This window comes from Chanos chanos, chromosome 10 (genome assembly GCF_902362185.1).
Source record: "Chanos chanos chromosome 10, fChaCha1.1, whole genome shotgun sequence".
NCBI classification, from domain to species: Eukaryota; Metazoa; Chordata; class Actinopteri; order Gonorynchiformes; family Chanidae; genus Chanos; species Chanos chanos.
This window is the reverse complement of record NC_044504.1, coordinates 7,084,319-7,095,840: the sequence shown is the minus strand read 5'-3', so window position 1 is coordinate 7,095,840 and position 11,522 is coordinate 7,084,319. Positions and strand designations below refer to the sequence as shown.

General features: G+C 39.4%; 2 protein-coding genes across 4 annotated transcripts in view; one reads left to right on the top strand and one right to left on the bottom strand.

Annotated features, from left to right (window-relative positions):
* LOC115823282 (coiled-coil domain-containing protein 148-like) overlaps positions 1-386 on the top strand; it is a 22,857-nt gene extending 22,471 nt beyond the window's left edge. Inside the window, exon 14 of the mRNA XM_030787322.1 lies at positions 240-386. Coding sequence (XP_030643182.1) covers positions 240-386 — 147 coding nt within the window. The remainder of the gene's footprint in view (positions 1-239) is intronic.
* A 742-nt stretch (positions 387-1,128) lies between these two features.
* Positions 1,129-5,572, bottom strand: upp2 (uridine phosphorylase 2). 3 transcript variants are annotated; one of them, XM_030786613.1, is made up of 8 exons: positions 5,476-5,572; positions 5,311-5,382; positions 4,930-5,047; positions 4,510-4,668; positions 3,195-3,309; positions 2,645-2,854; positions 2,065-2,211; positions 1,612-1,754 (listed from the first exon to the last, which is right to left on the bottom strand). In XM_030786613.1, the coding sequence occupies exons 2-8, from the start codon at positions 5,361-5,363 to the stop codon at positions 1,612-1,614; spliced, it is 945 nt and encodes a 314-aa protein (XP_030642473.1). In that variant the 5' UTR covers positions 5,364-5,382; positions 5,476-5,572. The 3 variants fall into 3 exon arrangements, with proteins under 3 accessions (XP_030642475.1, XP_030642473.1, XP_030642476.1); XM_030786615.1 differs by lacking the exon at positions 5,476-5,572 and having other exon boundaries at positions 1,129-1,754; positions 5,311-5,363; XM_030786616.1 differs by lacking the exon at positions 1,612-1,754 and having other exon boundaries at positions 1,766-2,211.
* Between the last annotated feature and the right edge of the window lie 5,950 nt (positions 5,573-11,522).

Sequence of the window (11,522 nt, the reverse complement as noted above, 5' to 3'; positions counted from 1 at the left end):
TATTTGACCAACGTTTACTTAGTTGACTGTAAAAACAAAGAAAAGTATTAATTACTAATGAGAGATGTGGATTACTGAACAGTTAATTAGACGATGTTTCCTTATCAGACATCTGCCTGAAACGTAACTGTTATACATAGTATTACACACTACAAGCTACGTGTGCGCTTCACTAAACTAATCATTAATCCGTAAGATGGGACATGAAGTGTGTTTTCCATGCCACGTGCATTTTCCAGATCGTGTCAGACCCGAGGGTGCGACTGGAACAAGCTCTCCGAAACGCAGGTCTCCACGCTACAGCCTACGCCAGAGAGGTTCTCTCTGGGGTTCCACCCCCCAGACCTCCCCGACGGGACACGGAGTCAACAGCATTCAGGTCCTGACCCCATGGCCATGACAACCTCTGTCAGTGGTCATTAGATACAGCTATTTCTCATCACTGTTTCACAAGACACTCAAACACAGGACCCAAAACAATAACACCTAGTTTGACCTGGATCAGTACACTAACATAGAACCGTACAATGACTCTCAAAATATGCCTCAAATGTGTGAATTTGTGGAGAAACACACCCACCCACACACATTCATCTAAAGTGTAAATTTAATTTAATATATATATATGTGTGTGTGTGTGTGTATGTGTATAACTGTATTTTCCAAAATGCTTTTGTTATACATGTTGTTTTTTTTCTGAATGTAAATATTATGGTTCATATTTGCTTTTCAAGTCTTCGCAAACGCTACACGTTAGACAAGGAACCATGGGGGGGCCATTATTTGTACCATAAAATGCCTGTTCCCTTACACTCAGTTTGACTTAATGAGTTGAAATACAGGGAGCTGTGTGAATACATATTGCATCAGAAGCTCAGATCTGAGAAAACTGGTAAAACCTCAAGTCTGAAGGTCAAACTCAAGTCGGTTTTTGTGTTATTGGTTAAGAACTCACATTTAAACACTAATGTCACTGTTTAAAGAATACATGCTGACAACGCCCATATTTTTTATATATTTAAATTGACAAATAAATAGAATTTAAGACGTGTCCCTCTCAAAGCGTCTGCCGTTGTATTTATCTGTATCTTGAAAAATGTGTGTGTTAAATATTAGCATGACAGCTTCATGGTTTAAACATAAACAAGTCTTTATTTGTTTTTCAATAAACAGTAGCGCACAGTAAAACAAATATTTTACATAGTCTGAATTAGACTGTAACAATTCATTAAAGAAACTGTTCAATTTAATTGAAACAGTGATTCATTAAAAAAAAAAAAATACACATAACATAGTCATCAAAATGCAAAAGAGAACTCAATGGTCAAATCCTGACATAATCAGAAATTCCTATTAAATAGAAAAAATGTAGTTTTGTCAGTATCAATATTACTGTACATAAATATACATTTCCATAGAGAACCCTGTACACGGTGGAGAGCGTGCTGTCCAGACGTTTAGGAGATGCATCTCAGACGTTTAGGAGATGCGTCCCAGACGTTTAGGAGATGCATCTCAGACGTTTAGGAGATGCGTCCCAGACGTTTAGGAGATGCATCTCAGACGTTTAGGAGATGCGTCCCAGACGTTTAGGAGATGCGTCCCAGACATTTAGGAGAGGTATCCCAGACGTTTCTTGATGAAGTGGGAGACCAGACGCTGTGGCCTGTGTTGATACTCCACCAGAACGTCGTGAGGGGTGGAGATCTGATCCCCCTCAAATCGGTTTAGCAGCGTCACGCAAAGCACCGCAGCTGAAAACAAAAAGACAACATGTTTCTCCAATCCTTAATCTGACCCTAGCATGTCTTCCTAAATATCATTTCAATAAAGAGCTATTTCAGATGGTCAGTAGTGTTATATATCCAGGGTTTGACAACCTTCTCCCTGAAGAGCGTAAGTTCTGTAAAAGCTCAGATATAGCACATGTGAATCTAATACTCTGGACCTACTGGAGAGTTACAGCATTAGGTGTATGATTGTATGGTTTGGGTAGATCCTGTCTATGCTGTAGCACTCTAGGGTGACGGTGGGTTGGACCCTGGCAGGAGCTTGTTGCGTTACCTTTAAGGTTGCAGACACGACACATGGCAGCGAAAACCGTGGACTCCATCTCGATGTTTCTCACGCCCGCCTCATGGGCTTTACGCAGGTACTCCAGCTTCTCCTCGGTGGAGAAGGAGCAGAGCGCTCCGTCCAGCCGGCCCTGACCTGCTCAGGAGGAGAAGAGTCTGGTTAGATGAATGGAAAACGAAGACCTACCAGGTGAACTGAACAACTTGATTTCGTAGCAAACTATCGCTTCCAATAAACTGAAAGTAGAGGCGAAATTCGCAGTACAAAGCAAAAGCCTGTCCTAACACAAGCGTAATTCAGTCAATGGTACATGCCTAGTTTGAAAGTCCACTACATGGTTATAGTGAATCTTGGTATATAGGTTATAGGTAATCTTGTATAACAATGATAAACTCATCCTAGCACAGAGTAAGACAAATTCTCAAAAGTCCAAATCAAGATTCATAGTAAACAACAGAGAATGGCCATGAGACACGTGCTAATCTCAATGTGAATTTATGGCACCTATAAAGCAATAACACAAGATATGCTCATGGCATCCCCAGTGTTGTTTAGAGAGTGTGTGTACCTTCGTAGAAGTCGTGTGTGCACATTGTGTTCCCAATGACAGTGGGTAAGTTGGGAATCTCGGCCGAACACTGCAGCAGATCTCTGGCCAATTCCTCATCCAGCTCCGTGCTCCGGACAATCACTTTTCCCAGCACCACCTGCTCAAACTGCGGCCGGAAGAAGGAGTCCACTGCCTTGTCGGTGATGACCACTGTTCCTGGGGCCAGTCCTGTGGCCAGACAACAGGGAGAACATTAACGAGAGGCAAAGATAAGGTTTGGATTGGGACGGCCAATGTATTACTTATTCACCGTATCCCTACGACTTTAACTGTTAAACAGGCACCAATTCTTTCATCAGTCACTACTCTCTGAAGAACAGTGACTTAGAGACACATATTTTTCTCAATATGGAGACGAATTTGAGTGGAGTGCTTTGTCTTGACAGTGTTTTTAGGTGGTTGCAGAAAACTACAGGGTATCAATAAACGAGTGTCTCACTGGTCGTCAGCCATTTTATTCACAAACTGTCAGCATACATGATAATGCAGAGGTGTTTTCAATACATACCCACACCACCAGAGGTTCCGATGCGGAACAGGTTGACATCACGGCAGCGGGCGTGATCCAACAGTTTAATGAGCTCGTGAAGCATGATCGATATGGAGGGAACTCCCATTCCATGCTGTAAAAACACAGGAAAAACAATCTCTCAGTCACCACTAAACTAAATATCTGTGTTGTATTAGCGGACCAGCCGCCCTTCACATACACGCAGTACAATCAACCACGACTCTGTTTATGGGTCTTGTCGTGCTGATGGTGATAATTATTTGATATACTTTTTTTTTTATTATTTGTTTGTGATTGGGTATCCGAATCCAGCTAGCCACTCTGAATAACTCCGTTACTAACACAGTGTGCTGAAAATCGGCCTAGAAATGATGTTCAATGGTTCCTTATCAGGCACACATATAATGTTAGAATAGTGTTGCACTGCTCTCTATGAAGTCATACCCTCTAGCTGACTAAGTCAAACTAATAGAAACTTAGAGGAAGTTAGAAGCAAAGAAGTGTATGTTTGTTGACAGAACCAAGAAACAAAGTGAGAGAGCAGGGCAAATGGATTGGTTGTCTCAAGAGAAAAGCTGCTCTACACATTGGTTAGCAGGTTAGCAAGCTTTCTTTAACACATTAGAAGTTGCTAAGAATCACAACACAGATGCTACAGCACGACAAGACTATGAGCAGGAAGCAAAAGGCCAGCAGTAAAGACAATCATGCTATTCCATCACGAAAATGTCTAACTAAGCTTGTGTGTGTTTGTGTGAGTGAGAGTAATAAGTAGACAGAGACAGAAATAAGAGACAGAGACAGAGAGAGAGAAAGAGAGAGAGTAAAGGAAGGAAGATAACCACACAAGAAACAAAACCTTTACACAATAAAGTTCATAACAGCGTTATTTGTCCAGTTGCTATGTATAATTGGTTTTTGTTAAAATGAATAGGGGACTACATTTTCCAATCACAGCAGAACCAAACAGCTCTGCTTCTTTTTGCTGCACCAGCCATGAAATACATCAAAGCTTAACAATAAAATACGCTTTTGTTTTTGAAAAACTCTTTGACTTTTTTTTTTTTTCCATGGATGTGTCAAACCAGACTTGATGCAAAATACCTGCACTGCACAAATCATGAAGACTTTCTCCTCAAAGTCACGGAACTGATTTATGTTCAAAGCCCCTTAGAAGGAGCTTTTATATCGTTAAGATAAAATAGTGAGGAGCGGTCATAGATTGCATTGTGAATACTGAAGCAGGTAGGCAGGTTCATCGCATTTAAGTAGACACATAACTTGGTTTTGTGTCACTTTGTGGTGTACTCACGCTGATGGACAGTACGGGCCCAACTTTGTACATGGAGTAGCGGTCAGTGCCCTCACATATGTCCCTGATGTCATCCACGTTTCCCTGCAGATTCAGCTCCTGATGGATGAACTGAGCAAAAGCTTTCATGCGGTTGGCACTGCCACCCACGCAGACAAACTGCAACGAACAAGGGGCGAAACACAGCTGGATCAACGGAACCTCATCAACTTTGTTAGAGCAGTAGTGCTCTTACTCCCTTTTCCTATCACACACCATTATCAGGCCAAGAAGAAGAAGAAGAAGAAGAAGATCTATTTTTGAGGGCTTAAGGTAATAAAAGTTGTTGCCAAAGTCTCTTAATGAGTAGTAGGCATTGTGTTAGTTTGTCTGGATCCAGGCTTTAATCTGCATGGGTTTCTCTGATCAAGCTTCGCATACCTTGATGTCTCCAAACATCTCGGGGAGGTTATGGGTCTTGGTGCTCAGGTTAAAGTGATAGAGTATGTCTTCCTCCATCGAGTCCAGATGAGGATTTTTCACATAGACCTTTTCCTGTCTGACAAGTAAAACCAGCAACATGAGAGGAAGCTGAGTGTGGTACAGAAATCTCTCAATAACAGACATTTCTTAAATAAATGAAAAATGAATGATTGATCTTACGTTCTGTAGTGACACAGATAACCCTAACGTAGCACCAATTCTACACACTACAAGCTTATTTTTAAAACAATAACAAGATACTCCTCTCAGAACAGAAGATTCAAAATAATTCAAAATAAGAAAAAGGAAAAAACTATCTCAAGAATAATTATATCTTACTCAATATATCCGTTGTGTTCATTTCCCATTGAGTTGAGTAAAATGGGTGCCATGGCTGCAATTCTCTAGGTCCTGCAACAAAAAAAAAAAAATCTTTGGAGTTAGGACTTATAGCTTAAGATACGAGACGTCTCCTATATGTAAGTATGTGTTGGTCGTACTCACCAGAATGTTCTAGAAAGTATAAGAAGTTCTACAGATAGGTGCTGTTGGGCTCGCCGGTCACTCTCGGAGCTGCTGTTTCGTCTGTAGATGCAGAAGATAAAAAGAGTGGTCTCTCCCTCCTGGGTTTATAAAGGTCTGAGGCAAAGGCTTGGCTGTGGGCTGATTGGTTCCCGGGGGAGGTGTTGAGTGACCTGCCCTTGGTCAGTGACTGTTCTCAAACACAGTCAACTCTCACAGACAAACGCAAAGTCAAAACATAGGAAACAGCGTCATAGAATCATCTGTCTGTACAGGAACACAATCATTGATTGTGTGTGCCTATTTTTGGTTGTTGTGTATTTATTTATTTGTTATATATTGTGCTTGTGCCCTGTGAGATGCTTATTCATGCAATATTTTGAATTTAAAATGCCACATATACAGAATGTATTGCATTACTTTTCCAGTAAGTGGTGGCATGTATGTGATTTTTCTAAGAGATTCAGGAAACTAACCTGCATTGTTTATTGCATAATAACACATATCAGCCCCAGACAACTTATCAGACACACTCGACACGTAATGCCGCAAATTATGTCACGTCTAGATAATATGACAATGCACAGACGCTGACAAAGATGATAGAATACGTGTGTGTGTATTAAACATGACCATGGGGTTGATTTCTGCGTTATGAATGGCTTTCAGTACAAGACTTCAGTCTGAGATCCTGAGATTCACTTGTGAAGGCACAGTCTGAGTTCCTGTGACAGCTGGGAGTGGGGAACTATTATGTAACTTAATCGATAGAGTTGGCAGGACTTTGCCAATGTTCATCCACACACTCTGTACCTGCTGATGACACACTTATGAATCCATTATCATTCCCATGTCGCCGTCAGAGGTCGGGAATATTTCACCGGGTTTCATTAATGGGAAAGTCAATTTGCACGAGGGTGTGGAAAGCATTCAATATTTTGCATTCAAATGACAGTTTATTTCTCACAACTGAAGTAAGCGTACTGAAATAAATGAACATACATTTATACCGAATGATTTCATTTCATTTTAAATTAAAAAAAAAAAAGCCAACTAATTATAAATATTTCTTGCCACATACAAACAATTACAATAGATAAAAGAATAGTCACTCGCAGTTTGTCATGAGCTCTAACACTCAAATCTAGAGCAGGGGAAAGGTTGAGTGGAAGAGCTCAGAAGGATGAATAATGAGCGATTAAACAGGCAAATAAGTGAATGGGCGAGAATGACTGACAGTTTGTTTTTCTCTTCTCCGTAACTCGCGGCTCCTTGGGCCACCTGCGGGCTGACAGAGAGCCTGTCAGTTCTGATGTCTCAGCTGCAGCACAGACACACAGTCACTGTTCAGTATGCATCTGTCAGTATTGTCCAACACTCTTTGGCAGTACACCAAAAAAAAACCCCCCCCACTGATCAAACACAGAGTTAACCTGGGTGGATCCAAAACTCCAAAGTCAAACATGCTCCCAAACAGACATCAGGTGTTTTGGACGGGAAAGCTATTTTATGATCTTATTAAACTCATTCGTCCTTCCATTCTTCACCTCTTCGCTTGCTAAGCTGGCACTAAGCTCCTGAGATAGAATAGTTGCCAAATGATTTAGCGGTTTTTGAAGCGGGAAAATTTTTTTTTTAATTCTTTTAATGTAACAGTTTGTGAAGGGTAATGTATGCTGCAGTGGATTTTGTCTTTGTTTGGCAAAATGCCAATTATTTTACTGTCACAGAGGCTTTGAATACTTAAAGTATTCATCAGTGGAGAGCATCTGGTCGTCCTTCGTTAAAGTCAACACTGAAGAGTTTAATCAAACCACCAAAAACTACTTTCTTCTCAAAAAACTCATTTCAAACATCATTCTCAATGCACACGAACATCATCAACAACCACAAAAACAAACAAACAAAAAAAAAACGGGGGGGGGGGTTCCAGAAAGTGGGTTGAGTGAAAACTCAGAGTTAGTTAATTCAGAGAAAGTAGTAAACCTCCTAATAGAGGAGCCCTCTGGTTTTATTCTCCTAGCAAAACAAAGTCACAGAGCTCTTCTATTATGAGGTTCACTACTTGCTCTGAGTTAACTAACTCTGAGGTTTTACTAAACTTGCTTTCTGGAATACTCCCCCCGGAGTACAAGTACAGATGACACTGAGAGGTCAAAAATGGGAGGGAAAATATGAAATTGTAAACTATTATATTCCTACACCTCATCCTTAGAGTTTGTCCTCCTGAAGAAACAAAGAACAAAGATTGTATGAGTTACAGGAAAGCTTTCACAGTGTAAACAACATCCAGTTTGAGCAGTCAGTTCTGGGAAGCAGTCTGTTGACACGCCCAAACACAAACAAGGCAGGTGGCCTGTTGTGTTGATTATGCAAATGATACCAAACTGCAGTGCATATTTCTGATGTCACTGCTATACCGAAAAAGCGTCGTTTCGTAATTCAGACAGAAAAAAAAAATCTGTCACATGATCAATCTCATCCTGACTGTTTTGCTTTCAGAATTTTTGTGGCTCTGTATCAGCGCTCCGATATGACTTGCTATGTGCCCGGTGGTCATGTGATCAGGTTGATCTTTGACCTCAAAGCACAGGTAAGCGCATGTCTGTACCAAATGCAGACCTTGGAACACAAAACTCATACAGGAGACAAAACAGAGTTATGACAGCAGAGAGGGAAAAAAAGGAAGCTTTTGAAAGTCCTTTTTTCGTCACTGATTATCATATCTTTTATCATACCAAGCACTGAGAATAAACAGTTTTTTAAAAACGGAATAAATAAGACAGCATTCACCAGCAATTACATTCACATATGCATACACATATACATATCTTCTTAACCATTGTGATCCTGTCAGAGATGGGGAAGTTTTAAGTAGAAAAACTTGTCATGACTAGTTATGATCGGAACTGTGAGAACCATTGAAACATATTAAACACATTTTAAGATATGAATGGGACCCTGCCGTGCCCCTAAAGATCCTGACTTTGTTCTGTCCTGTCAGATTTCCCTGGGACAAATGACCTGAAATCCCAATCTTATAACCTCCTTAAGTAGCTCATGTCCTGTCTCATATAATCACAATTAATTAATTATGCTATGTGCTCAACCCAGTCTTTCAGACAGAATATAGCTGCTCTTTCCCATTGGTACTTTTAAGATACATACAGAACCCCATTGCAAGCTACAGGAGAACATCATGTCAGTGTCTTGCTGTAATAAATAAATAAATAAACAAACATACATGCGTAAAACTTTTTTTCAAAGCCAGAGAGAATGCATTGCAGTGAAACCAAACTAAAGATAAGCACACAGTGCAAAGGTTCAAACTCTGTTCTGAATAGCAGCATTCTTTTGTTCCGCTGCCATTCTCTTTCTTCATGTTAGAGAATTCTGCTGTCAACAGTAAGAACCGTTCCAGAACTTAATGAAAACAATGTGTGCCTTTTGTAAGAATGCAGGCACTGGGGTGGGGTGGGGGGTGGGGGGGGGGGGGTCAAAAATATGTGTAAATAAACATAAACATAAATCAGATGTTTTGCGATTTATGAATGCATCGTAGAGAAGATTTCTAATAAGTTGCTATTAAAACTATCGATGTTTCTCTGATTTACGTGCAAAAAGTGTGGCTCTGGACGAAAAGTGAGAGCGTGCTCCTGGACAAATACGTTGGAGTTTTGACTCCAGCTCACAAAGATGTTATAACATGCTGCAGAGATGTATGAGGGTATTTAGAGGCATTTGTTGCATATGAATAGGGGCTTCCCAAGCTTGGAATGCAGACAGAGAATAAAGAGACTGCCATCTAGTGGATGTATGCAGTTAATGCAGAGGTGACAGTATTACCTCCTTCCTGTATTTACCTGATCCTCCATGGTCTCTCCTTGTGAACCTGGTCAATCTTCTTATGTCCTCTTACGATTAAATGAGTTCCTGTCAGTTCATAAAAAAATTGAAATAAAGGAATAATATCTGTGTTCAAAAATCTGCTTTATCAGTAAAAAAAGCAAAAGGGTAACCATAGAGATAATCGAACACACTCTGATCAACTGGTCTGTAATGAATTAGGCTGAGAAAATGACTGTTCATTGACTGTGCTGCCATACAATTCCATGAATGTACATCAAATTTGGAAAAATAACAAAGAAAGTCCATGAAAATCAAAGAATCACTGACACAGACACACACACACACACACACACGCACACACACACACAGAGTAAAACAATTAACAAAAAAATGGTTAACAAATGACTTAAAATGAAGAATGAGTCTCTGTGTGGTAAATATGGTTCATACCTATCTTTTTTTTAAACCAGTAGTGATGTGGGAATGGCTGTCAGTGTCATGTGACTTGTTTCTTCTGGTGGGGCTATCCAAGGATTCAAATGACTCATGTTCATTTATCTTGAGTTTCCCATCAGTCAGGGAACAGGGGACAGCTCTTTGACTCGATTCTAAACAGCAAATCATCAGTGTGTTTATGTTCAGTCAAATATATGTACTCAGATACAAGTGAATGTATAAAGTATGCAACCAAACCAATGCCATAGTCACAAATCATTTCAGTCTTTTTACATTTTGTTTAAGGAGGCTATATATGTCCTTTGTGTTGACAATAAAGCATTATTGGAAAGTAGGAAGTAATAAAACTTGAAAGCATTCTGTGTCAAAAAGCTTTTGCAGGAAAGTATTTGATTAGTAACAATTGCATTGATTTGCTGTCATCATACAAAGAAGGAAACACACATACACACAGCTGCTTCTTGGGAAATGTATCTAACCAATCAGGAGGCTTGTATTCTGATCTGGTTCACACTTAGGCCTCTTTATGTCACAGCAAACCTGTTGTGTAGTGACAATGTGAATAATTATTTAACAGACTGAATATCCATTTGATTGATTGTGTGTGTGTGTGTGTGTGTGTGTGTGTGTGTGAGAGGGTAAGGGTGGTATATTGAATGGTTGACTGATGTTTGAAAATAATTCCATCAGTTCCGTCACAAGATTTTTAAATGTGTTTCCATGATTCTCATATGACACACACTGGTTCTCTCCACCACATCCAGGCTTGCGAAAGACCTGAGAGAGAGAGAGAAAGAGAGAGAGAGAGAGAGAGAGAGAGAGAGAGAGAGAGAACAGAACAATAAAAGTAAACTGGGGGTATTGTAGCTGATTTAACTGTCTAATCAAACTGTCTAACTAATTGAGTTAATCCTTGTTTTTTGGGGTTTTTTTTTTTTTTACATTTTTAGAAGCTAGGCCTTTATGACTAATGTGAGTAAGCACTCACTTTAACTTTTAATCTGTATGCCCAGATAGATGCAATAAAACAAAGAAATGTTGTGTGACTGTGTCTTTTGCTCATTTGATATTTGTTTGCTTTTGTATGTTTATTATTATTTATTTTTTTTCAGAATTATGAATGCATGAGTGAGTTACTTTTTGTCTGATATCCTTCTCTCAATCACGAGAGTCGTGTCTTGGTATTTAATGAAAATTCATGTGGGTATGATTAAAAGTGTATTATTTGCCAGCCAACTTGTGTAATTATAAATTTAGTAAAGATGAAATATCCAAGTATACGAAGGCTGATAGTTATGCAAACAAATAACTTCGATTTACTCTAGTTTTAGACTCTTCTGCCGTGCCCCTCTCCAATCTGCCCCCTTATATTTCATATCAGGGCAATAAAATTGTGATAGTAAAGATATATACAAGATATATACAGCTACTGATAATAATTAAAATATTATCTGACTGAAAACTTGAGCCAGAACTTGAAAAAAGAAATCCTACTCATGTTTCAGTCATTCGAGAATTTAAGAATATGTGTCAATTTTTGCACGTAATTATTATTATTACTATTAATCTTTTAAATGCATGCATTAATTTGTGCCCATAAAGCGACTATAAAGAATGGTGTTGAATTTGCCGTCTAAAGTTTCAAGATTTTAAAATACCTGAGGTCGCGGGTTCCATTGGGAGTTAGTGTGGGAATATGCGCAGAGGAAATGATGTGGTAATGC

What these genes read in the sequence shown, in the direction of transcription:
- upp2 (XM_030786613.1), bottom strand. Translation starts at nt 5,363, where the DNA reads ATGGCACCCATTTTACTCAACTCAATGGGAAATGAACACAACGGATAT. An exon ending in AGATGTTTGGAGACATCAAG is followed by an intron (nt 4,669 to 4,929) that starts GTATGCGAAGCT and finishes TGTTCGTTGCAG; the next exon opens with TTTGTCTGCGTGGGTGGCAG. An exon ending in CGGAACCTCTGGTGGTGTGG is followed by an intron (nt 2,855 to 3,194) that starts GTATGTATTGAA and finishes GTCTGGCCACAG; the next exon opens with GACTGGCCCCAGGAACAGTG.